At 51.4% G+C, this 27,279-nt stretch overlaps 1 protein-coding gene across 1 annotated transcript in view; it reads left to right on the forward strand.

Annotated features, from left to right (window-relative positions):
- Positions 1-27,279, forward strand: part of LOC108522050 (contactin-associated protein-like 4) — a 217,238-nt gene that overhangs the window by 127,262 nt on the left and 62,697 nt on the right. The window contains exons 5-13 of the mRNA XM_017862149.1: positions 1,594-1,797; positions 2,443-2,627; positions 3,203-3,346; positions 4,365-4,629; positions 8,837-8,986; positions 12,950-13,130; positions 20,142-20,248; positions 21,485-21,604; positions 25,374-25,571. Coding sequence (XP_017717638.1) covers positions 1,594-1,797; positions 2,443-2,627; positions 3,203-3,346; positions 4,365-4,629; positions 8,837-8,986; positions 12,950-13,130; positions 20,142-20,248; positions 21,485-21,604; positions 25,374-25,571 — 1,554 coding nt within the window. The remainder of the gene's footprint in view (positions 1-1,593; positions 1,798-2,442; positions 2,628-3,202; positions 3,347-4,364; positions 4,630-8,836; positions 8,987-12,949; positions 13,131-20,141; positions 20,249-21,484; positions 21,605-25,373; positions 25,572-27,279) is intronic.

Genomic DNA, 27,279 nt, shown 5'->3' on the forward strand with positions numbered 1-27,279 from the left:
GAGGGACCCGCCCCAGGATCCAGTCACCTCCCACCAGGCCCCACCTCCAACAGGGGATGTCATTTCAATAACACTCAATAACAGTTCAATAACATTCTGAGGTTTGGGTGGAGACAGAGCCAAACCCTGCCAGGCTCCCAACAACAGGACTTCACAATTGGTCCCTTTGCAAACACCACCCTGTTCTGAGAATTCCGAGGCTTCCCCGTGACCCCACAGGACGCACAGCCACTTCCCAAGGAGGTGTCCCTCCCTTCCCCTTCCCCAGCTGTGCACCACGGAAGAGACTGCAGCTCCTTCCGGCGACACAGCAGCTGCTCCTTTGGTGTCAGCGATGCCCTGACATTTTCCGCAGAGGAATGAGTGATGCGGCCTGGAGCGAGAGCACATGAGATGCTGTCCGGTTGGAGAACCGTGGCAGCGTTTGGGCCAGGAAACCACAGGACTCCCAGCAGCCCTTGCCCGTAAGGACAGGGCCCTTTACAGAGCTCGTGTGGTCACCCCAGCCTCGGTGGGAGGAGGACGTGCCCTTCCGTGAAGGGTCCCTAACATGTGCCTGGGTCGCCTGTGATGAGTCCAGGGTTAGGGGGTGTCACCAGGTGAGGATCTATTATGGAGGGAAAACACAGCCCTTCCAGGGAGGATGGACCAGAGAATTAGGAGAAGTCAAATCTGCCAGGAGCAGCACCCTCATTACCCTGAGACGTTTAAATGTTCACCAGTGGCCAGAAAATGAAAACTTTTCAAGGCTGCTGCTGAAAAGTAGGCTCCAAGAGTTTCCGTGTGGTCGACACTGGCCAGTGTGAGGGGCATCCGCGATTGAGGCCGTAGACGTTCACGCAGCAGCACAAAGATTCCCAAGGGCGGACTTTGAAAAAAATGTATCTTTAGGTGCATCAACATCTGCTGGAAGGAAAAACGCCTCGTCTGATGGCTGGACTGGAAATGCATTCTTTGTCGGCACGTGTATTTTGTGCGGACATACAGGCTTTGCCTGTATGTGTGCCTGTGTGCTCATGTGCCTGTGTGTATGTGCTCGTGAGGGCCTTTGTGTGTGTGTGCTGCACATTCTGTGTGCCTGTGTGTACATGGTTTTGTGTGTACGTGTGTCTGTGTGCCTGTGTGTGTGTGATTTTGTATATACACGTGCATGTGTGTGTCTGTGTGCCTGTGTGTGGTTTTGTGTATACATGTGCATGTCTATGTGCCTGTGTGTGTGGTTTTGTGTATACATGTGCATGTCTGTGTGTCTGTGTGTGTCTGTGTGCCTGTGTGTGCATGGTTTTGTGTATATATGTGCATGTCTGTGTGCCTGTGTGTGTGGTTTTATGTATACATATGCATGTCTGTGTGCCTGTATGTGTGGTTTTGTGTATACATGTGCATGTCTGTGTGCCTGTGCGTATGAGTGGTTTTCTGTGCACATGTCTACGTGTCTGTGTATGCATAGTTTTGTTACATTTAATTTTAGTTTGTACATGTGCCTGTGTGTGTGCCTGCCTGTGTGCCTGCATGTGCTTACAAGACTCTGTATGTTTAAGAATGTTAATGGCAGCATGCTAACACTTAGCACAACTTTGATCTCTTCTGCAGGATCAGAAGTGATTGATTTTGATGGAGAAAGTTCCCTGCTTTACCGATTTATTCAAAATACCAGGAGTCCAGGAAAAGATGTCATTTCTTTGAAATTTAAAACTCTGCAGAGTGATGGGATTCTATTCCACAGGGATGGGCGGAATGGAAATTGCGTCACCCTGGAATTAGTGAAAGGAAAACTCATTTTATTCATAAATTCAGGTAAAATTATCAGTCAAGGACTTCAATAATCTGATTACTTAGACATAATTTATGTTGAAATAGTTTTGCATGTAATCTTTAAGCAGTCATTACGGATGCAAGGGCCTGTGTCGGCTCATGGAAATCGTGCAGATGGGGCCGCTGTACGGGAGGGGATCACTGGGCTCTCATGTCCTTCAGTGCCACTCTGTAGCTCCATCCCACAGTTTCCCAGCCCCAGCACGGCAGACGTTTCGGGCCAGATGATTCTCTGGTCAGGGCCCTCCTGTGCACTGGCAGGGGGTGGACAATGTCCTGCTCTCTGCTCCCAACGCCAGGAGCACCCCAAAGCCATGACCATCAGAAATGTCTCCAGAATGGCCCGACGTGCCCTGGGGACAATGATCCCTGACTGACCACCACTGTCCCATGCTACAGAGGACAAGGCTGCTGTGGCAGTAAGGAGAGTTCACAACACAGACAACGGTTTTCCAGGAAAACGAGCCTGTGACAGACTCATGAAAGGTGGTGAAAAGAGAGGGTCAAGGATGGGGTTGCCGGGGTGGGAGGGCCTCATGCCCAGGTCAGATGCAGCCACTCCCAGGGCCAGGGTGCTGACCTCCCCTTCTGGACGGGACCTGACAACATCTCCTTCCTTCTGCCCAGGCAACGCCACGCAACCCTCACCACCTGGCCAGGGTGGCCTGGCGCTGGGCAGCCTGCTGGACGATGGGCACTGGCACACAGTGCGGCTGGAGTGCTCTGGCCGGGGCCTGAACCTCACGGTGGACAGGCACTCGAGACCCATCTGGGCACCGGCGGAGCTGTGCCATGCGGACCTGGACCCTGAGGTGCGGCTTCCTCATCCTTTGCACAGACCTGGCAGCTCAAACTCCATCTAGGCCAGGAGGAGCAGCACAGTGGATGGGCCTTCCTGATGTTCAGGGCTGCAGACGCTGTCCCCATCCCCTCGCAGGAGCATCTGCAGCATGGGCGTGAGCCCCACCACCATCACGAGCTCTGTCACCGGGAAATCACTTTCTAAGAGAACTGGAAGAGTTTGGCAGTGTGTCCCATTGGCAGGGTGGCCCGGTGTCCTCTGGGCCCTGAGTCCCGGCCACCCTCCACCTGCCGTCCAGCTCCAGTAGAAACAGCCCCATCCCCTCCCAAGGGCTCCATTTGATGCTAAATTACCTTTTCCCCAAATGACAGCCACAGAGGCTCTGGCGCCAGTTGACATCAGCTCATGTAAGATGTTTTACAATCTATGTCTTAGATTCATTCAAAATTAACAGAATAATTTTATAGAAGTACACAAAATTAACCCATCTAGACTGAGCCTGCCCCATTTGGGAATCATAAATGTTTTAAGCAAATTGTCAGAAAATCACTAAAGAATATTACTGATGTTATGTTTCTTTCTAAGATCAGCTTTGGAGGGATTTTAGCGCCAGGAAAGCCAATGGTGTTTCCAAGGAAAAACTTTCATGGATGCCTAGAAAACATTAATTTTAATGGAGAAGATGTCATTGGTTTGGCCAAGCAGCAGGGACCACAGATCCTCGTCACGGTAAGAGTCCCCTGAGGAAGTCGGTGCCTCCAACTCCCAACCGTGTCCTTGTCTAAGGTGAGGCTCGTGACTTTAACAGCCTCCTTCCTCCGAGCAGCCGCGAGCACAAGCAGACCAGCGTGAGCACAACTCATGCTGTTTCTGGCATGAGACGAAGAGACCTGTTTTTGATTAAAATATAAAATTAAGCCTCAGTGCATGATTTCCTTCCGTGGAGGCATCATCCCTCCCCAGAGGCCAGTCTTTTGGCGCATAATTCCCTGTAAGCAGCTTAGGTTCAGGACCATCCATGGCACATACCGGAGCCCCTGGTTCCCTGGGGTTAAATATCTTGGTGTTCTCGAGACATTTGGAATAACGCTTCTGCCATGGAAGTTTGCACATGAGCATGAAACTAACATGCTGTGCTTTCATGTCGCTAACACGCCAGTGCAACGGTTTCGTTGACTGACAGGGAACCGGTGGGTGCATTTACACCCAGGGAGGCCGGCTGGACCCAGGACCAGCCTCAGGGCACATTTGCAGCCTCAGTGCTGTCCTTACCCGGATCCCTTAACCTGGTATCCTGGTTAAAACCCCAGTCTTCCGGGCTCTGTTAATGGGGTCCACTCCTGAAATTTATCTTTTTTTCACCGTGGGCTGAGCCCTGGGGCAGGAGTTGGCAGCTGAGTCCTGCCCCGTAATCCGGGTCCGTCTGTGGCTCCGCCCTGGGACCCTGGGCCGCTCAACCCCGCACGCAGGAAGCGAGCTCCCCACGCCCAGTGGAAAACACGTTTTTACCATGTCTGCGTCTCCAGGAAGAGGGTGGGCTGGACCCAGGGCAGCAGAGGCTGGGAGAGGGGCTGTGGGCTTGGCCGGGTCGTCCTGGGGTCTGCCGGGTGCAAATGTGGGGTCCGTGGGCACCGTGGAGTAGGGGGCGCGGGGCATCCAGAAGGGAACAGGCCAGGCCTGGTGGGGCCAGGAGGGATCCCCTGACCGGGAGGACCCTCAGCGCCGCCCTCCATCTCCCCCCTCCCAGGGAACCGTCGCCTTTGCCTGTGGGCACCCCCAGACCGTGCCCGCCACGTTTCTGAGCGCGCAGAGCCACTTGGCGCTGCCCGGCTCCCCGGGGGCGGACGGGGCCTCCATCAGCTTCCAGTTTCGCACGTGGAACCGCGCGGGGCTGCTGCTGTCCTGGGGGACCCGCCCGGGCTCCGGGGGCTTCTTCCTCGCGCTCCAGGACGGGAGCCTCCACGTGGGTCCGCGCGCATCCCCGGGACAGGCGCAGAGCGGCGGCCGCACAGGTAACTCGGGGTCCCGGCCCCAGCTCTGCAGGGAGCGCGGATTTTAGGGATCCCCGGGAGCCCCGCTTCCCCGGAACACAGGCGCCCACTGTCTACACCACGGGAAGCACCAGGGTTCCGGAGAAAGGGTGCCCGCCGCCGGGAAGCGGGATCCTGGAGCCCAACCCGTTTGGGTTTGAGTCGCATCTGAGAGCTGCGCTCAGGGCTGCGGTCTCCCTGGTGTCTGCACATTTGCGGGAAGAGATGCCTCCATTACGCAGAGAGCTGCCATGACTGAGATGAAGGAGAGGGGATGTGTGAAGGCCGGGGCCAAGAGAGGGACCTTTCCCCATGCCCTTCCCGGAAGGAGTGCCCAGGCCAGCTCTGCCTTCTCCCGCAGGTGCTGGGGCCTGGAGGGTCTACACTTGGGGTGGAGTGTCTACACTTGGGAGGCGAGGCAGGTGTCAGGGAGGTGATCTGCACACAGTAACACGTTTTCCTTCATGTACATCCTTTTGCTAAACACCTTTCCACAGGATGGAGGGAGCGCTGGCTGCTGGGTGCTGCCCCTGAGGTTGAGTTCCACGGTACCGTTGGCATGGTCAGGTGTGCCGTCTCTGACCGGCTGCGGCCCGCGTAGTCCACGCTGGGGCACAGCTTTTAGCAGGGCTGCACTGCCTCTGCGCGTCGCCGCTGGAATCTTTGATGAGGGATCAGGGTCACACATACGCTGGTTTAGAATAACGCCCAGGCCCTCCATGGAATCATCAGACATGAATGTTTAAGGAACGCTGGGTCCACTCTCTCTTGTCTCATCCTCTGTGCCCAAAGCAACAAAATAGGACATCGCCAGAAACTGAGCAAGAAAGAGATTTGGAAGCGAAATGGGGAGAAAAGCAGGCATGCACGCTTCTGTAGATAGCTCTAAAACTTACTTCTATTTCTACTCCCTGCATCACAGAAAAATAAGTGAAGGCTCCAAAATTACTAGTCCCTTTGATATTTTGAAGGACCGTCCTTTGACTGCCTGCTTAATGTTAATGAGATAAATTGACATGAGTTAGGTTTGTGAGAAAGAAAGAAATCAGATTCACTATCTTAGCAGTGAGCAAGCTTTCGAATTATCATCAGAAAAATGTTAATTTATAGTAAGTGTGTCATGATCACATGGCTCATGGTGATGGATCTGATGTCCTTGGCAGAGATTTCAAGCATGGCTTAATTTTAAACATCTGAAAGAAACTGCATCAGTGCGATGGTACTTTAATAAGCACCAGAAAGCCAGTCTCATTTTAAACTAGTCTATTGGTGTAAATATTTGAAAAACTGCTGGGAATAAGATTATAATAGATTTTTCAATATTTATAATAACATTACTCTCCTGCAGGAGTTTATTATGAGTCTCTGGTGGGCACCCAGGTGGCCCTAGGGACCCCATCCCCTGGGGTTGCTGCCACCTGTCGGCTCTGTGCAGAGGGCGAGTTGGATTTGGTGGCTTGTCTGACAGAAGATGGCAGAGTGATAGCTGTCACTTAGGACGTTAATATGCGGAGCCAGAGCTTCTGACTGGGGAGTTGCTCTCGCTCTGTTGGGTGAAGCTGGCTGCTGTGTTGTGAGCCCTCCGTGGAGAGGCTCACGTGGGGAGGGACAGAGGGCAGTCCCCAGCCAGACCCAACAAGGGACGGTCATGATCCACTATCATTCCCATGCTGTGCATGCATTTCCAGAACCCATTCATCTGATAAATCAAAGTTTGGACACTTTAACCAGGATTTTTCCTACAAATTCCCACCTTTTAGTTTTCTTTTTTAAAAAAATTCTTGTTTATTGCTAGATTTAGCAAAGCAAGCAAATGTTATATTTGAAGCATATCTGATTAAACCATAGATGATTTGACAGTTTTCTCACAATATACACTTTTTTTTTCTTTTTTTGAGACAGAGTCTCACTGTGTCTCCCAGGCTGGAGTACAGTGGTGTGAACTTGGCTCACTGCAACCTCCACCTCCTGGGTTCAAGCAATTCTCCTGCCTCAGTTTCCCAAGTATCTGGAACTACAGGCACCTGCCACCATGCCCAGCTAATTTTTTATTTTTAGTAGATGCGGGGTTTCACCCTGTTGACCAGCAGGATGGTCTCAATCTCCTGATCTGGTGATCTGCCTGCCTTGGCCTCCCAATGTGCTGGGATTACAGGCGTGAGCCACCGCGCCCACCAAAAAATTTTTAACCTATGGCTCACACAATCAGCATTTGATAATTCAGGTGTTATTTTAAGCACAGCTATAAGAACTCAATATAGTGGCTTTTTAACTAGAATAACATGAATTGTTATAATAAATTCAATTTTCTATTAAATAAGGGTTTTTTTCTTAGTTTATTAGAGATTTAAACTGGTAATCTGATACGCATTAAGATTGTTACATGGAATCATAGTTAAATTGTGTTGAGCATGGAGCTGGATTGAGTTGTAATTTGCACAAAGTTTTGAATTAGAAGGTAAAGTTTTCAACGTAATTTCCAATTTTGCAAATTTTCATGTTAAACTGTTTAAAAATATTATTTCAGCCAATTAGGGGTCAAATATAATTATGCATGCCATAAAATACTTTCTCAATCTTTACCCCCCGTGTGAATATCAAACTGAAAGTCATTTGAAAGGCGATGGGATCCTAAGGAATAACCCATAATTGAAGAGCGATTCATGACTGAGATTGTACTGATGAGTAAATGCCTAACCGGATGCCTTTTCTGGTTGGCTCTGCCTCTACCTTCAGGGCTCCCAACACTGCCAGTCCCAGGCAGCGGCTGCCCTCAGCAATGTGTTTGTTGGACAGAGCTTTTTCTCTTTTTCAATAATATCTTAAAACAACAGCCAACATTTTAAAATCAAGATATTCAGCAATGAAACCCAGATGTCTGGCCTCGTCTGACAGGCTGGAATCTGGTGACCCTAAGGAGTCCCGGCTTCCCGTGGAGCTGCGCCCTCCTCCACCGACCCAGCCCACCCAGCCGTGCACCCTCGCTGCAGCCCCTGCCCTGTCATCATAGGACAGGGAGGGTGGAAAACACAAGAAAGCCCATCTTGCCCAGAACCAGCAACACCAGAGCCAGGTCCCACATGTCAGGCACTGAGGACCCCTAGCCCCGAGCCTCCTCAGCCTCCTCCACCTCCCTGACCCCTGGTGCAGCCCCACCTTCTAGAGACCCCATGCTTCCCTGATAGCCGTGCTCCTGGCTGAGGTTCAGTATCAACAGCTTCCCAGTGGAGCTGTGTGCTGACTTGAGTGGTCTGGAGGCATCAGTCCCTTTCTCTCCAGGCGAGGGATTTGTGGCTGTTGCAGATGTGTGAGGAGAGACGGGCCTGGTCTCTGTGCTTAGACGTGCCACATGGACTGACCTTTCTGCCTTACAGAGCGCAGTGGCATGGTGGTTCAGCTGTCACGGTAGCTACTACGGAGTTTCAGGGTCCTTACCTGAAGTTTGTGAAATAGGAGAAAAATCACATAAGGCTTTTTAAAATGTATGCTGAAGTTGAGGAGAGTTTGATATTTCTGTGTGCCTCCCCAAAAGTCAAATTGCGTGAGTGGGAGCAGGAAGGTGTCCTGGGCCAGGTGAGGGGGATGTCAGACGTTAGGGATGGTGCAGAATGTGCCCTGCGGGGGAAGAGGATGGGCTGATCTCCCCCCACTCAAGGTGAGGGGCTTGTCAGACATTAGGGATGGGGCAGAATGTGCCCTGGCGAGGAAGAGGACGGGCTGAGCTCCCCACCACTCTCCAGGCAGAATGTGCCCTGTGGGGGAAGAGGACGGGCTGAGCTCCCCCCACTCTCCTTGTTTGGGTTTCTGTGCTTGTTGCAGTCACTGATTTGTGTCACTTTTTAAAAGTACTTAAACTGGGCATGATGGCTTATGCCTGTGGTCCCAGCACTTTGGGAGGCTGAAGCAGGCAAATCACTTGAGGTCAGGATTTTGAGACCAGTCTGGTCAACATGGTGAAATGCCATATCTACTAAAAATACAAAAATTAGTAAGGCATGGTGGTGGGCGCCTATAATCCCAGCTACTCAGGAGGCTGAGGCAGGTGAATCGCTTGAACCCAGGAGGTGGAGGATGCAGTGAGCTGAGATCATGAGACTCTGTTTCTAAATTAATTAATTAATTTAACTAACTAACTAACTTACAAGGTTTGTGGTTTATGGCTGTGTCTTACCTGGTTTGGTTTCCGCAGGTGTTGGATTAAATGACGGGCAATGGCATTCTGTCTCAGTGACGTCCATGTGGGGCCACCTGAGCGTGATGGTGGATGACGACGTGGCCTCCACCATCCACACCACGGTACCTGTGGGGCTCCACCCGGACAATGCCTACCACTTTGGAGGTGAGTGAAGGGGCTGAGAACGCACAGGCCCCTGTGTTCCTCTTCCTCGCCTTGCATGTGGTGGCTGGGATTATTTTTATTACTTTTGCTCTGTCATGTGTGGCTAATTCTCCAGCAGTTCAGCAAATATGAAGAACTTCACTTTTTTCCCAAGCAGCTCTACTGAGTGTAATTTACATTTAACAACTGAGAGCCCCTCAACACCAGGATCTCGTTTGCCAGGTCGTATTTTCAGGGCTTGCCGCCCGAGTCTTTTCATACCGCATACGCCACATTCTGAGACCCTCCTGGGGTCCTTCCCCTGCCTCTCCTGTGGCACAGCCCTGACCGAGAGTTTCAGCACTGCCCTCGAGTCAGGACGGTGGTCGGTAACGCTGCAGCGGGAGGCACGTGTGGCCGGCCCTGAGTGTGACTGCGACACGTCGGCGGTCCGCGCTGGCCTCCAGCTACTCAGTCGGGCTCCTTAGCTGCAGGCGGTCCAGGTAGGAACACAGCAGTGCCACCCTGTCACACGCACATGGGGCCGTCACTGGCTTACTTGTCACCTCCCCTTCCTTTCCTTGTGAAGTGAGCTTCAGGCAGCTCCACTGCGTTCTGGGGCAACTTTCTATGTTTATTCCATCAGACCCTGAGCAGAGGATGCAGATGGCAAATCCCCGTAAACCCTGGTGGGTGCCGGAGCCATCGGCTTCATGCTGTGCTGGCGTTGGGCAGGTGGCACCTGGTCTGTGGGCTGCCCTCTGAGCTCTCTGCGTGTCCGGGATCAGAATTCCTGGTGCAGACACCAGGTCACAGGTCAGCTCACCCCCTTGGAGCTGCAGAACCTACGGCCCCCCTGAGGAGTCAGGATTAGGCTTTCCCCAGGAATCGTCACATCTCGGTGCTTCCGCAGGGGGCTCCAGGCCGGACGCCTCTGCAGTGCATCTCGGTGCTGGGGGCTCTCATGTCTGCGGAGGGTGGGTGGAGCCGACCCCTTCTTGGCTGTCCTTGCTCCCTCTTGGTGGAGCCATCAGCCAGCTGCACACACGTTTCTCAGTGAAGCCACACGGCCATTCCCTGTGACTGCCATCGCCACTTTTCTTCAAAGTTTCAGAATTTAGTTTGTTCGGAAAGAGTGAGAGAATATGTTTTCAGAAAAAGGGAGATGCTCAGCGCCGTTACTGTTCTGGAATCTGAAGGTTACTCCAGGTTTGTATGGCACGACTGTCCTTCTAGCCCCGGTCGGTTAAAGGCAGATGGAGCACCCCACATCCAAAACCCCAAAATTCAAAATGCTGCAAAACTCAAAACGTTTCGAGTGCCAACATGATGCTCGAAAGAAATGCTCATGGGAGGTTTTTTTTGTTTTTTTTTTGTTTTTTTTTTTTTGAGACGGAGCCTCACTCTGTCACCCAGGCTGGAGTGCAGTGGCACAATCTCGGCTCACTGCAACCTCCACCTCCCAGGTTCAAGTGATTCTCCTGCCTCAGCGTCCTGAATAGCTGGGATTACAGGGACCCGCCACCATGCCTGGCTGATTTTTGTATTTTTAGTAGTGACAAGTTACGCCATGTTGGCCAGGCTGGTTTTGAACTCCTGGCCTCAAGCGATCCACCCACCTTGGCCTCCCAAAGTGCTGGGATTACAGGCATGAGCCACCACACCCGGCCAGCATGGGGGCATTTTGCATCTTGTATTTTCAGGTTCAAGATGCTCATCTGGTAAGTTTAATGCAAATATTCCAAATTCTGAAAATATCCCACATCTGAAGCATTTTGGGCCCCAAGCATTTTTGGTAAGGGAGCTCAACCCATCGTGAAAAGGTAAAATAGACCCCGCCCGCAGAGAGAAGCCAAATCTATTATGCCCAAGCTTCGGTGGACGCCGAACCGCTTGAACTTCGGGTTTCACCCCTAAAGTGAGAAAATGACCAAGGGAAGGCCTCAGCGTCCACCCAGCTTCCTGTGACCTCATTTTTAATTTCCAATCTCAGATTTCCATGAGGCTGATCTAAAGCACAGTATGACTGGAGAGAGGCGGGGCATGCATGACTCATCTGTCATATGAATGTAAATTATTGGGAGAAAGTGTTAAATAGTTACGACTGTTATTCAAACATACAGGAAAACTGAGCGCGTAATTTTCGTGGAAAACCAGTATGGCTGGGGCAAGAATTAAGATGTAGCCTGATTCTTACTCCCTTATCCTCAGTTCTTAGACATTTACAACTGACAATTAACAGAGGGCCACAAGGGAGTTCTTAAAAAAAACCCTTACATTTGGTGGGTGAACTCCATGCTTCCCAAAATGACTTATTTCAGTTAAGCAGAGAGCATCTAATGATCATAAACCTACGTTTTACATAGGAATATGGTATAGTACTTTCTCATGTTTAAATAAGTGGAAGCTTTTCTACATTTAAAACAATTATCGAGTACTTTTTATCTGTAATTAGGGGAAAATCGTGCTCTGGTGCTTGAGGTTAATGAGTCATTATTTTGTGAGGTAGAAGAGCCAAGGTCTGAAAACAAGATTCTCTCAAGAATGTTTGGCATTGGATTAGGGGTCTCTAGAGGAACAGAACAGAACTATTGAAAGGGGGGTTTATTAAGCATGAATTCACACAATCACAAGGTCCCACAATAGGCCGTCTGCAGGCTGAGGAGCAAGGAGAGCCAGTCCTAGTGCCAAGGCTGACGAACCTGGAGTCCGATGTTCGAGGGCAGGAAGAGTCCAGCACGGGAGAAAGATGTGGGTGGGGAGGTTAGGTCCGCCTCTTTCATGTTTTCCTGCCTGCTTTATATTTGCTGGCAGCTGATTAGGTGGTGCCCACAAGATTAAGGGTGGATCTGCCTTCCCCAGCCACTGACTCGAATGTGGGTCTCCTTCGGCAGCACCCTCACAGACGCACCCATCAATACTTCACATCCTTCAGTCCAGCCAAGGGGACACTCAGTAGTAACTGTCACAGGCATGAAACCACATGAATGCTGAAATGCATGGGACCGTGCCTATCTGCATGTGGTGTTGATTAGGAAACCCCCTGACCCACTTGGGGTGTCATGTGCTCCCCGCATGGGGACCCCAGCGGCCGCCATGCTGAGCCCCTCACCCTGGCCTGTGGCTGCAGGCTCCCCTCTGGCAACAGCTCCTTCTCCTTGGCAGGGTTGGGGGCAGGGAGGGAGGGAGTAGGACAGACCGCAGGAAGCTGGATGCAGGGGTCCCAGGCGGGCGGGCAGAGGCGAGGTTCAGGAGCTGCTTCCTGGGGTCCAGGGCTGTGGTTGGGAAAACGATGCTGGCCTAACTTGGAGAATCAAATGCACGCTTCCTTCTTTCACAGCACATTTGGATGATGTATCTGCTATTGCATGACTGTTACTTTTTAATGGTATTAAGATGTCATGTTGAAATTTAATTTTTGATTATATGTTTGACCAACTCACCCAAAACAAAATGGTTGTTATAAAACCACATGTAAGTTTTCTTTTCTGCTGAAGCAAGTCTTTGGGACACCTGAGCTGACGGGCGAGGCTGCCGTGGTGTGTGGCCAGCACACCAGCCTCAGTGGGGGTGCCCAGTCACCTCCTGGCCTGATATTCTCCAGACTCTAACATTTTAGCTGTTTGTATGTACAATAATAAGACCTGTTATTTCGTTTCTAATTGTAAATCCATGTGCATTTAGGTTTTTCCCTTAAGATCTGTCATGGTCGAAAGAGTTAAATTTCTAGTATACTTTAAAAAAGAGCATTGAGTTCAGGGTGAATTTTAAACTCTCAGGTTTCTCATCTTCTTACATTCTTGCCTCCAGGGTTATTTTATGCTCTGCTGACCTTTCATCCTCCCTCTTCCCGATGAGCAGGCAGCCCCGCCCACAGATGGAAGGCAGCCTGGCGTCAGGGGGAGTGCAAGAGGCCGCCCACACCCCGACACTGTGTCCACCCATTACCCTCTTCCTCTTGCCTCCTGTGCCTCTGAAACGCAGGGTGCCCTGCTCACGGCTCTGGCTCTGACTGCAGCCGATCACTGGGAGCACTGGGCGGATTCCAGGGGTGTCTGCGGCTCATCTCCATCGACGGCCAGGAGGTGGATCTGATCTCGGTGCAGCAGGGCGCTGTGGGGAATTTCAGCGACCTTCTGATTGACACCTGCGGCATCCTGGACAGGTGAGGGCAGCGAAGGGCTTAGAGTGTGAGGGCAGCCCACCTGGAAGGGGTCAGAGTGGGCATCCACAAGGGAAACGGTTTCTCTCCCCCACCTGGAAGGGCTCGGAGTGGACGTCCACAGGGGAGACGGTCTCTCCCCACCTGGAAGGGCTCGGAGTGGACGTCCACAGGGGAGACGGTCTCTCCCCACCTGGAAGGGCTCGGAGTGGACGTCCACAAGGGAAACAATTTTCCTCTCCAGCCCGCGTCACAGGAAGCGAGAGGGCTGTTTCCCGTGAAAAGTCAGGAAGACAATGTCGACAATTGCACACAGTAGCTTGTTTCGGGTGACGGTGCTGGGTGGAAGGCACGGCTCTTGGATACTGTGGAAGGTGCCGCAGGCATCCGTGGGTCCTTGAAGAGGCGCCTCCGGAGGGCAAAACACAGGGAGGTGTTGGGAAAGCTGAAGTGTGGCGGAAACGATCAGGCGCTGAACCTGAATCACGTGGGCAAACAGAACAGCTGGGCCCATGCCCTTCCTGTTGTAAGTGGTAACATGTTTTTGAATAAACATTGCAGTTTGAAAATCCTCCTTTTTCACCTGGGCAAGGAATTCGGTCAGAAAAAGCTTTCAAATACTTTTAAATCTCTCTTCAGGTGCATCGAATCTCCTAGTCCTCGTTTAAAAAATCATTGAAACCCAGTGCTGTGTTTCACCAAACGTATTACCATTTACAAATCATCTTTGACAATAAAGAAAACACAATTCCCACCACTTAAATGGCTTCCTGCCACTTTTTAAACTCAGAGCCAGTTCCCCATATGTACACATTACACTAATTTTAAGTGGAAAATTCTCTGATAAAAATTTGTATGAGAAGACTTTAGCCAGTAAACCTGAACTTCGAGTTTTTGATTAAGTGGTGTTTGGGTGTAAAAACTGTGGCCTCCCATGTAAGTCACAGCCCCCCAGTTCCGGGGCACAGACCTGCTGAGGATGAGGCTTCCCCATCTTGCTCCCTGGTGGTGGGAGGGCCTCGCAGTGAACAGCCCTGGCAGGGCCGGGGGGACCTCCCTGTGTCTTGACCCGCAGGCAGTGCTGGGAGCCTGGGCTTCGCTGTGCCCGCTGACGTTCAGCTCCTGGGAAGCTCTTTCAGCAACTTGGCAGTTCACCCACCTCTGTGTGTGAAAATCCGAACACGATGACAGTTCTTCATACAGAATCTGTTTAATCCAGTTGGATGTGAAACTCATTAGTAAAGTAGATTTTAAACACCGCATGGACAAATTTGTCATTACAGTACCACACACAAAATACTCGAATATTTATGAACTTAGACAAAGATCATGGATGTGAATTTAGTTTTTAAAATCCAACTTCAGGTTGAGATTTAAGGAAGTAATACAAAGCAGAAGTAGCATTTTGGACGACAGATACAGTTATGATTAGTAGTAACCCTGGACCGGGTTCTGTCTCGATAAGTTTTGTCTTTAACATTTAAAAGCATGTCTTATCCTTATGTGCTCTGGGAGATAATGAAGGAAGCCCACACATTAGCCACACAGCCCTGCAGTTGTGCGTGAGGACACCGTCTGTCTCTCCATTTCCACATTGATGAACATTTTGATTGTTTCCAATTTTTCTTCCCTTTTTTTTTTTCCTTCTTTGAAATGGAGTTTTGCTCTTGTTGCCCAGACAGGAGTGCAAGGGCATGATCTCAGCTCACCACAACCTCCACCTCCCAGGTTCAAGCAATTTTCCTACCTTAGCCTCCCAAGTAGCTGGGATTATGGGCACACGCCACCACACCTGGATAATTTTGTATTTTTAGTAGAGTTGGGGTTTCTCCATGGTGGTCAGGCTGGTCTCGAACTCCCGACTTCAGGTGATCTGCCCGCTTCAGCCTTACTGCACACAAAGCAGCTGTGAGCATACCAGGACAAGCATCTCTGTAGAAATGGCTCCATTGACCTTGGGTAAACATCGGTAAGAAAATAGCTGAAAACTATGGAGAGGCTGCTGAATGTTTTTTGAGAAGCTGCTACACTTTCTAAAGTGACTGCGACTCTCACGTTCCCACCAGCAGTGTGTGAGAATTCCAGTTTTCCTGCATGCTTGCCAGCACCTGGTCCGGTCCATCTTCAATTTCAGCCACTCAGCAGGTGTGCGGCGGTCTGTCGCCCTGGCTTCCACCTGTGTGTACCTGGTGACGAATGGTGCGAATGGCCTTCTCATTGGCTCACCTGCCATCTGAGCACCTGCTCTAGAGAAATGTCTACTCAAACCTTGCGCACATTTGTTTGAATTGGATCCCTTGTTTTCTTAGTGAGTTTTGAGAGTCCTTTGTGATATTCTGGATAGAAGTTCTTTACATGCTTTGCAAATGTTTTCTTCCAGTCTTCCTTTTGTTCTTTTATTCTCTTAACAAAGTATCTTTTGAAGAGCACAAGTTCTTAATTTTGATGAAGTCCAGGTTATTTTTTTTCTTTTATGGATTATTCTTAAGACATTTTTGACTAACGTGAGGTCACAAAGATTTTCTGCTATGTCTCATTCTAGAGATTTGTGATTTAGATTTCATTTAGGTCTGTGATTAATTTTGGATTATTTTATAGATGGAGCAAGCTATGCAGAGTTTTGTTTGTTTTGTTTTGTTCTGCTTTGAATGCAAATACCCAGCGCCACTGGATGAAAAGCCTGTCCTCTCCCCATTTCACCGCCTGTGCACCTTCGTGAAATCCATTTGTCCGTAAACACATCTGGGTCCATAGCTGGGCTCTGCATTTAGCTCCTTTATTTTTCCAACTTTATGCCAATACCACATTTTAGGAATTGTAATTTCTGAACAATAATATTTGAAATCAGGTTGTTTTACTCTTTGTTTTTTCAAAATCAGTTTGGTTACTTTAGGCCTTTCCACTTTTATATGAAGTTTAGAAGTAGCTTGTAAATTCCTTTAGAAGATTCTTCTGAGAGTCTGCTTAGGATTTGGTTGAATCTGCAGATAATTTAAGGAGATGACGGCACTTCCAGCGCAGCTGAAGAACCACAGACCTGTCTTCTCACTCCTCCCTGGCCTGCTGTTCTATTTCGCTTGCATTGTCAGTCCTCACACGTTTTTACTTTTGCTTAAACAGTCAAGTCTCTTATAAAACATTTTACATAACAACACACACTCGCACACACGTCAGTCCCCCCGCTGGCCCCGGGTGCTCTGTGTAGATGAGTGTGACCGTCTGGTGTTCATTTCCATCCATCTCCGGAACTTCTAACATTCACTTTTCAGGGCTGTTGAGAATGAATTCATTCAGCATTTTTGTGCCTGGTTACATCTTTCCTACACCTTTGGTTTTGAAATATATCCTCACCGGGCATAAAGTCCTAAGAGGGTTTCCCTCCTCATTTTAATGGCAGCCGCCCACAGGTGATCTTCCGTTAGCCTTGCCTGAGTTCGCCTGGACAAAATGTGCCGTTTTCTATAGATGCATGTAAGATCTCTGTCTTTCTTACTGATTTTAAGCAATCTGGTTATGAGGTACCTTAGGGTAGCTTTATTTATATATTGTGCTTGTGGGACATTAGGATTCTTGGATCTGTGTGTTTCTAATTTTTTCAAATTTGGGGAATTTTCTGTCATTATTTATTCTATTTTTTTCTTCTCCCTTTCCCATCTTTAGGAACTTAATGACATGTAGAACTGACCACCCGGAGTTGTCCTACAGCCCACAGATGCTTTGTTTTTGCTTTTAAAATGATCTTTCCCGTCTCCTTCAGATGATTTCTTTTTATTTTTCTGTGTTCACTCGTCTTTATGGCAAAGTCTAATCTTGAAGCCACTCAGTGTTGTTTTCATGTTAGACTTGTCATATCATCTCTGGTTGGTGCTTTTTAATAACTTCCATGTCTCTACTTCATTTCCGAACATACGAGAACAAATTCCCTGTCTGTGAGAGCAGCATCTGCATTTGGGGCTGGTTTGGTTGACTCATTTTCCTTTGCCTGCCTGCCACGCTCTGGGGTTCGCCTTACTTGGTGCCGTGTGACATGACATGCATCTTGTCAGTGTTCTTAAGCTTTGTTACCAGACACAGCCACGTCTCTTCTGTTTCGATTGTGAGATCTGTGAGTCTGAGCAGCACTTGGTCTCAGGGTCACCCTTCTCCAGGGCTGAGGCCGGATGCTCTGAGTCCACGCTCTGTGTGGCCGGGCTGCCCTCCTTCCTGTGAAAGCTGGTGCCCTGCCTGGTGCCAGCCAGGCTGCTGCTCCTGCTGATCCTGGGGGTCCTTTCCCTGGCCCCAGGTGGCTTCCCCTCTGCACTTGGTGACCAGCACTGAATATTCTCAGGGCCCCTGGATCTGTGGAGCTCTCCCTGCCTGTCAGAGCTGCCCTCCCTGCCTTCCTCAACTCAGGGTTTCCAGGCTCCCCGAGGACCCCACTGCCTTCCTTCCTCACAGTCTGAAGACTCTAGAGGGGCCTGGGATGAGCAGAGGGCACACCTGCCAGGCGCCCATCTCCTAGGAATGATGGCCTCCCTGCCTGATGACCAGTGTCTGGAAAACAAGTGACCACACCATGTGCATGGCCACTGTGTGTGCTTGCGTCAAGTGGGAGGTAAACCCTGTCCCTGCCACCTCGCCTTGCCCATCGCTGGTGGCTCCATTCCGTGTGTCTACCTGTTTACCTCTGTCTACATCTGGCTGAGCTGAGCCCCATTTACCTCTGTCTACGTCTGGCTGAGCTGACCGCCTCTGCGCCCTCTGGCACACATTCGCAATTCAAGTATTTGAAATCCTTGATTTCTGAACACTTTCTTCTCCAGATTAAAGTCCCCGTAAGTATTCATTTCTCTGTGTTAGGAGAGTTGCAGGCCCCAGGTGCCTCTGCCCAGTGACGATGCATCGGTCCGGCCCGTCATTGCCCCTCAGAACTGGGGAAAACCCCCACAACTGTTCCTGCCAGGACAGGACTTGATGGGAACACAACCTCCTGTGAAACGGCACCCGCACTTCACTAATTGAGAAAGGGAAGGCCCCGCTCTGTGTGTGCAGAATCCATGTTTTAAGTCATAATAAACTTATCAATCACTACAGTCCAGATCTTGCACACTGAGGGAGGAGTCTCCACACACACACACACACAGGCAGAACATGCAGTGTGACAGGCTTTCACACATCACATGCGCACACTCACGCCCACCAGCACCAGCTGCGCGTCCTTCCTACCCATTTCCAGAAACAATGGGTGCAGTCTGGAACCATCTTCCCAGCCACGGGCCCAGGGGCTCAGGTGGGAGGAAAGAAAGTGCTGCCTGGCTGGGGGCTGGGAAGATGCTGCTGCCCCATCCCCATCCCTGGATTCCGGAGGGAAGGTGTGAGCAGGCAGAGAAGGACACCCCCGGCTTCCGGGAATCCCCACTCCGGTTCTTGAAATGGAAATGAAGAGACGAAGAGACGGGGCGGGGGAGTTGGTGTGCGTCCCACAACCTCGCCTTCTGAGGGGTGGCTTGTTTATCTGGAGAAGTTCACACAAGATGAAAATCATGATGGGGACGTCTCAGGAAGTGCTTTAGGGGCTGGAAGGACTTGGGGTGGAGACCTGGGGGGCACTGGGTGGGGTGGAGGCCACAGGGCAGCGATTTATCCAGGTCCAGGCGCACCAGGGGGACGGTCTTGAGCTGACTCTTCCTCCTTTTATTTTACAATTGTGCAGTCTCATTCCAACCCTAAAATATGAAAGAGGGATGGAGCCCGTGGATTGGGAAATGCAGATGAGTGAGGAAGCAGCAAATTTGCTGGCAGACAGAGACTCAGGCTTCGGTTTCTACACAAGGAACTTAGCTCCTCACAGGCTCAAATCTCTTTTACATCTGGAAAAACACACACTCCGTCATTTCTGTATCCGATCGATCACTAGTGTTAGTGTCTTTGCTATTGATTTTAATTGTTCATCAATTCTCTTTATCACCCTTGGTTTCTGTTAAATTCAAATATGTAACATTTTAAGTCCATGATGATAACTATGTTAATAGATTTCTTTGAACTATCAGAATTGCTAATATAAATTTGTCGACACGAAAATACTCATGGCATACTAATGAATCATTGATAGGTTGCAAAATTGCCATGGACATTTATGTTGTATATACTTAAATATAAGCATCAACCCATGTATAACTATAGTGGTTATTTTATATAGTAGGATTTCAAATGACTTTTACCTTCTTTTTTGTACTTTTTTTGGTTATTTGAATAATAACAATAAAACATTTACTTTTTTATATTCAAGAAAATTAGTTTTACCATAATCTACTAAAATTACAAAAGTCCTGTAAGTGAAATTTCAAGTGTCCCAATCTTAACGTTAATGAGGCCTATGGCAAACTACACATCATGCATGGATGGCCGTTGGGTTTTCCGTTTCCAGATTTATTCGATTTTCTTGGGAAAACAAAATGCACATAGAACTCTGGTGCCAGCGAGCTTTTATTCTAAATTCTAAATGGAAAAAGAATCATAACAATGGTATCCAGGCCTGCAATGAAGGATCTGTGGGTCCCAGGCCAGCGCCATGTGTAGACAGAAGTGTACCTAACTGTCCCTTCGGCCCCTGTCCTCCCTCCCTTCCCTCCTCTCCTCTCAGTCTCTCCCCTCCCCTTCCAGTCTTCCTTCTAGGAATTAATGTCACAGAACATTTCAATGTGATAAAATATCACTGTTATTTTCTATAAGAAATTGTCATTCCTGGCCACATGTAAGGTCAATGTTGTGTTATTGTGACATAAAAAACAGAGTTTTCCAACATCAAGGGAAGAATTGCAAGTCCCGCTGCCTCAAAGCCAAACACAGGGCAGTCGGTTGAGCCTGAGAGATTTACTAGCTTGGGATTTAGGGTTGGGAGCAAAGTTCTTAAGGACATCCCTCAACATCCCTGGCCATTTGAACTCTGTGTCCACGGCTGGACTCGCCCTGCCACAGGACCCACGTTTCACAGTGACCAAGTGTGAACACCGACCGTCTCTGTCCTTCTTTCAGGTGTTTACCCAACTACTGCGAGCACGAGGGCACCTGCTCCCAGACCTGGACGGCCTTCCACTGTGACTGCGGCAGCACTGGGTACATGGGCGCCACGTGCCATCGCTGTAAGAGGCTTCCCTCCCCAGGGTCCACACCTGTCACCGCCATAAGCAGCTTCCCTCCGCAGGTCCACACAGCAGCTTCAGCACGGGGGAGGGAGGGGAGGCGATGGTGGGGCCCCGTTGCACCTGCCCTCACCCTGCACACCTACCAGAGGGCCCTGCACGGGGAGCCCCTGGGACCAGCTCCCCTCACTTGATGCCGGAGGTCAGACCTGGGAACCCGAGCCTCGCTGCCTGGCCGGGGCGGAGGCGCTGGCACAAGGACCATCCTCTCTTCGCAGTCATCCTCTGTCATGCCCGGTAGCATCACCCACAGAGCAGGTGCCCCCATCTATATGCTTTGGGTCATCCACTTTTCTTAATGGTTATCAGCAACTGTGATTCCAAGCACTCTGAGAAAACCACCAGAAGATAAGAGAGTGGTTCTTAACTGAGCCACAAGCGAACTCACACTGAGCTGACTTCACTGTGGCTCTTCCCAGGAGAGCAAAGAGAGGTGAAGGGGAAGCCAGTCCCCAGTGGCTGGCAGGGAGGCGGCTCCGGGAGATGAGGCGTGGAGGTGGGTCTCGGAGTTGAGGTGGGGAGGCGGCTCTAGGAAGCAAGGCGAGGAGGACGCTTGCAGACGCGAGGTGGGGAGGTGACTTTTGGAGGGGAGACGGGGAGGATACTTGCAGAGGTGAGGCAAGGAGGCTGCCAAGGAAGGGGCGCTGCGGGGGCTCGGAAGCTGAGGCGGGGAGTCAGCTCCCGGGAGGCGAGCTGGGAGGCCGCGCTCGGAAGTGAGGCGGGGAGTCAGCTCCCAGAGGCGAGGCGGGAGGCCGGCTCTTTTGGAAGTGAGCGGCAGGAGGGGACCCAGCCAAACGGAATCCCGTCACCTGTGACAGTAAAGACGCCATGTCCACCTGTGAGCGCGCCTGAGCCCAGCTCTCTACCTGTTTTCCTTGTCACATAATGTAACAGTGAACAGAACTTTCCACCAGACTGGGTAATTTTATTTGACTTTAGGGATTTAAAAGTGCTATAGAAGTAGTTGCAACACTCCTCTTCTTTACAGTTAAGTATATTAGCACACATATTGTGTTAAAAATAGTTTTGTATTTTAATACGTGCTCACATTTTCCCCTGGAGGGTGTATATTTATCATAAGACAGGACTTGGAACCTCCCTCATCTCCTAATTTGAAATGTTGAGAGCTCTGTTACATTTTATTTTGTGTATGGTGAATGATTGGATGACCCCCAGCTCTCTACGAGCCCTCCTGTGAGGCCTACAAGCACCTCGGCCACGCCTCAGGATTCTACAACATCGACCCAGATGGCAGCGGACCCCTGAAGCCATTCCAGGCATTTTGTAACATGACAGGTGAGTTAAAATGCTTGATGTGGCCGGGCGCGGTGGCTCAAGCCTGTAATCCCAGCACTTTGGGAGGCCAAGATGGGCGGATCACGAGGTCAGGAGATCGAGACCATCCTGGCTAATACGGTGAAACCCCGTCTCTACTGAAAAATACAAAAAACTAGCCGGGCGACGAGGTGGGCGCCTGTAGTCCCAGCTACTCGGGGGGCTGAGGCAGGAGAATGGCGTAAACCCGGGAGGCGGAGCTTGCAGTGAGCTGAGATCCGGCCACTGCACTCCAGCCTGGGCGGCAGAGCAAGACTCCGTCTCAAAAAAAAAAAAAAAAAAAAAAAAAATGCTTGATGTAAGCGGGACAGCTTGAACTCACAATTGCAGCTCACATAATAGAAATTTACCTGGTTAGAAGGTATATTAGGTAACTAGTTACTCAATAAAAGTGTTAGTTATAAAACTCGAACAGATCGTTCAAAAGCAAAAATCCATAATTATATTATTTCTGTGCAAGTGCTCTTTTTTGTGGAATATTTAACAGTAAAACTTGGCCTATCAAATTCCAAAACAAAACGTTTCCTGACTTATCTGATGGGATGAGTGGATGTGCAGTCGGAAGAATATTTGCACTTTAGCTGAGCCTGAGCAGAGATGCCTTCACGTTTGAGCTCTTGTGAGCCTGAGTACAGCCCGACCCTGGATCCTGAGCACTGTGGGGTCTGTTTCTGTAACGATGGCCATGTCCGTGTGTCCTGTCCCAGCTGGCGACTGTGCCTCCCCTCCCCTCAATGCCTATCTGCGTCCCTTGGTCCAGCTCGGACGCCTCCACCCTGAAGTACCTTCATCACTGCCCTGTGACAGAGCAGGCAACCCGCCTGCTGCACCTGGCAGGGGGACGTTTACCTCTGTAAATTCTCCACTCTGCCAAGTTTTGGGTCAGCATTCAGAACCACAGAAACAACAGAAAGTAAAGCAGGTGCAGGTGTCCACCTGGATTTCAGTGTCTCCCATGCACGAGGCTGAACAACGCCCCCCAGATTCATGCCCACCTGGAATCTGCATGGGACTTTATTTGGGTAGAGGGTCTTTGCAGACTTAATCAGTGAAGATGACGTTGTGCGGAATTAGGGTGGGCCCCAGACACAGTAACCAGTGTCCTTAGGAGGAAAGAGAAGTTTGGAGACCCGGACCCGCCCAGAGGGAACATGGTTGTGTGAAGACCAGCAGAAGCCGGAGTGATGTGGCCGCTAGTCAAACAAAGCTAAGGGTTTCTGGCACCTCAGAAGCCGGAAGAGGCAAGGAAGGGGTGTCACCAGCATCTGCAGAGGGAGCGCGGCCCGGCTGGCATCCTGACTTTGTACCCGTGGCCTGCACAACTGGGGAGATTTCTGTTCCAAGCCCCCTGGTCTGGTACTTTGCTCGGGCTGCCCAAGCAGACTAATATGGCCTGTAGGGAACTTAATTTCCCTTAAAATATTCATTTATGGGTGGATTTCTTATGATGACTCGAATAGGTTAAAAAATCCTACGGAACTTTTTCATTTTCTTCCCCTCAGTACCCCCCATAAAGTCTGACAGCTTTTGCCTGTAGCCCAGCGTCTGCAGGAAGTCGGGCAGGTGCCCTGGAGAGACAGCGAGCCAGGCCAGGGCACGGAGCAGCCTGAGGATGGGGTGGCAGCAACAGGCAGGTGGCCTCTGGTCAGGCTGGCACTGGGACAGGGAGACTTGGTGGGCGACGCCAGAGGCCCCTCCAGCTCCATTTTGTCCGACTCTAGGATGGCAACCAGCTAGGGATCTGGAAGAAAGCAGTGGGACTGGTCAGCTGCAGAAATGGGAGCCCATTCTCGTGCAGTCCGGGGGCTGGACATCTAGGACCAAGGCGTCGGAGGGTCGGTGTGCGAGGTCTTGAGGGGGCCTCTGTTCAGGCCTCTCCCCGTTCACCAAGGCTCTGAGGGGGCCTCTGTTCAGGCCTCTCCCCGTTCACCGAGGCTCTGAGGGGCCTCTGTTCAGGCCTCTCCCCGTTCACCGAGGCTCTGAGGGGCCTCTGTTCAGGCCTCTCCCTTGCTCCCAGGGTTTGTCCCAGTGTTTGATGTTTCATGGCTGTTAGGGGCCCCCAGACCCGCATCTCTGCCTGCATCTTTCCACACGGTGTTGTTTCGTGTGTGTGTGTGTGTGCAAATCTCCCCTTTCACAAGGACAGTGGGGTTGGATCAGGCTGGCCTTGCTCCACTATGGCCTTGCCTTGTGTAATCTGCAACCACCCTGCTCCTCCTAAGGCCACATTCAAGGTTGTGGAGTTAGAACCTCAGATTTCCACATGTTCACATGTCAGCACATGAATTTTGGGAGCCACACTTAAGCCAGCATGCAGAGCACCCCTGGCTGTGCTGGAATTTGGCTTCTCCAGTGGCCATCCCCTAAAGGAGCACTGTGTCCAGGGTCGTGCAGGCAGAGCCCCGCCCTGTTTGCAACTCATGCCTCTACTCGGCCAAGAACACTTTTACCTCCAAAGCGGGTGGGCGATTTTCTGCCTCGAGGGAACCCTATCACTGAGGACAGAGTGAGCCCCGTGACTACTCCTGCCATCGAGCCACAGGCGTGGAACCCATGATCAAAATGTCACCTGGCCCCTCTTGGGGTCACTGGGACCACACCTTTCTGCCAGATGAAACAGTGGGGCTTCATGTAGAGGAGAGGACAGGAAAGGAGGTGTGTCTGGGAGTCCCAGGCGAGGAGGACAGGCCACTTGCCGGCTGGGTCGTGTGGGCAGCGCCTCCTTCAGCCGCAGCCTTCATGGCCCATGTGTGTTTCTCTGCAGACTCTAGGCTGTGGTTCTCCCGGGACCGTTCTGGCTGCCGGCCTCACCCTAGCTGCTCTCCTGGACTCTGAGGCCTCGCCTGTCAGTCACACTGGGACCAGTAGAGGGTCCAGGGCTAGGGCTCCAGCCGCAGGGTGGAGTGGTCTGGAATGAAGTTGGCAGCGGTCTGTGGCTGCGTCTCACTCCCCTGGTCCAGGTTGCACTCGCCAGGACACGCAGGAGGGGCTTCTGCAAGGAGAGGGTAACAGAGGGGCAGGCACAAATTCAAGTCCAATGACGGTGTCACGGGCTCTAATTTGACAAGTCCCGATGACAACATACTGCATAACCTCCAGTCTCGGATGGTGCCAGGCGTCTGGACTGCACACGCAGGGTGGGGCTGGAGCGGCCACCTGCCTCCTCCCTCACAGCGTTCGACGTCCAGGGCAGGCTTCATTCTCAACACCAGGGAAGCTGGGCCAGGGCCAAGGTGCAGGAGGGACCAGCCTCATCCTACCCTTCTGGGCCTAAGCCATGGAGCCGACCCTTCTGGGCCAGTGGCCTGCTGAATGGTGCCCAGTGAGGGAGGAAGGGAACACCCAGAGGATCAGGGCTGCAGAGGTACCAGGGGTACCCACAGGGCTCTTGTGCAGCAGTGAGAAGCACATTTTAGGAGTAGAGAAGGTGTGGTTTGCATAATTTTAGATCATTACAAAATGTTAATGACCATTTCTTCTACTTCTCTTTTTCTCCTATAACATTCCATCTGGCTAAATACCTGGAAACACACGTTCGTGGCTGGATCCCCTTGGATACTGAGTAACACGAATCGTAACAAGAGGCCACCCCTTCCCAGGACCTAATGTTCTAGAATCCTATTAATCTGATTCTTGGACTCTGACGTCTCAGGACCAGTGGGCGACCGGGGTCTGTGTGTGCTGCTGGTGACACTCCTTCTCCTCTCTCTCTCCTGCTCTCGCCCTGGAGATGTTCCATGGACAGTGCTGCAGCACAACGGCTCGGCCTTAACCAGGGTCAAGGGCGCGAGCCTGGAGAACCCGCACCAGGCAGTGTTCCAGTACACGGCCAGTGCAGAGCAGCTGCTGGCCAGCGTAGACCGCGCCAGGCACTGCCAACAGGAGCTGGAGCTCCACTGTCGGAGGTCTCGGCTGCAGGACCCTCGAGGTAGGCGGCCCCTCCCAGCCCTGCCTGACCTGAGCCTGTGAGGTGTGGGTGTTGCAGCCTAGGGTTTCAGGAACAGCTTGATCCAGGGGCAACTCGCAGAACACCATGGCGGGCACAGACGTTCCTGATGGATGCTGTGTTTTCTCCCTTTAGAATATTTTACGGTGGTAGTGACTTTCCTTGGCCCCCATCCGCTCCTCATGCCCCTGTTTTCTCCCTTTAGAATGTTTTACTGAGGTGCTGACTTTCTTCAGCCCCCATCCACTCCTCATGCCCCAGGTCTTCACCGTCCTGAGACCCTGCTGGTCCCCTGCTTCTAGTCCCCCCAGGTTTTCCAAACAATCCTGTATTTCCTCTGTAAGGGCAGACGTGGCTCTCTGTGGGCTCTGCTTTCGCAGGGCACTGCCCTATGTAGGAAGCTCTAGAGTCTTGCTCGGCAGACAGACCCCTCCACCTAGTGTCCGGGGACCCCGAGCTGACCCCACTGAGCCTTAGCCCCGCTGCACGTCTTGCTTTTCCTCAGCCTGGAGTGTGGGGGTGTCAGGCTGTAATTGATTTATAACCATGATCACTCACCCTTGGATTTGCAAATCAATCCTTTCATAAATTAGAGTAACTGGAGCAGAGTTAAGTTGGCCTCAAATTAAAGCCATTACCGCTCCATGTCATTTTCACTCAGCGCCTTTTCTGGCAAAAGATGGAGTTACAGGATTGAGGGCAGCGCCCCACAGGGCGCCTAGCCCTTGGCAGAAGCATGGCCTGTGAACATCACACACGTGTGTGTTGTGTGCAGTGAGATTGGAGGCGGCTGCCCACTCAGCCCCATCCTGTCGGGCTGGCTGCTGGCCTCATGCACACCAAGGGACTGGGTCTCCCGAGCCTGGGGCAGCTTGCTGTGGATGTGGCCCTTCTGCCACCCTCCCCAAATGCCAGCCCTCCTCCCGGACCCCCTACACTCGGGGGCTCAGGCCACCCTGGGATTCATGTCGGGAATATCAGAGGCCAGGTCCCACGTTGGCCACAGTGAGCTGCGGGATTGAGGGCTGTGCTGGGTCCCTCTGAGCCGGGGAGGGGTGCAGGGAGGGGTGCGGGGACAGGTGCCAGGATGGGTGCAGGGAGGGGGCCCAGCCTTTCCCTCAGGGTTGCAACTTGGGGTGAGCACAGGAGAGGTCAGCACTCGGGTTTCAGTGTTCATGATTCCGCACAAACTGCCCTTGCGCTGCACGTACCATGTGGGGCATCCACCCCGAAGCCTGTGCTGGGACCACAGGGGACTCTGGGGCAGGTCCTGTGTCCTGGGACAGCCTTGGCCTGGCTGGGTAGGGTGTGCCATCACGTCCTCGGGGGCTGCCTGGTACACTCGAGGATCCTCTGGGCTGAATATGTGGCCCGAGACTGGACCCCCGACCTTGCAGATGTGGAGCCTGGAGACAGAGTGGTCCCACAGTCCCATAGGCTCCTCCATGGTGTCCCCACACAGATGGCTCAGCTCCCAGCTCCCTGGTGTGGCTGAGCTTAATGGAAATCGCACAGGTGACCATGGAGGCTGGTGCGCCCCATTGCCACAGTGTACCTGGCCGAGTGCAGGAGGACAGGCAGGTGTTTGGGAAGCCAGAGCGGGGAGCCTTCCTGCCAGAGGAAGGTCTGGAGGTCTGGGGGTGCTCTTTTTTTTTTCTTTTTATTCTTTTTTTTTTTTTTTTTGAGACGG

Source organism: Rhinopithecus bieti, unplaced genomic scaffold, assembly GCF_001698545.2.
Source record: "Rhinopithecus bieti isolate Rb0 unplaced genomic scaffold, ASM169854v2 scaffold_63361, whole genome shotgun sequence".
Taxonomy (NCBI): domain Eukaryota; kingdom Metazoa; phylum Chordata; class Mammalia; order Primates; family Cercopithecidae; genus Rhinopithecus; species Rhinopithecus bieti.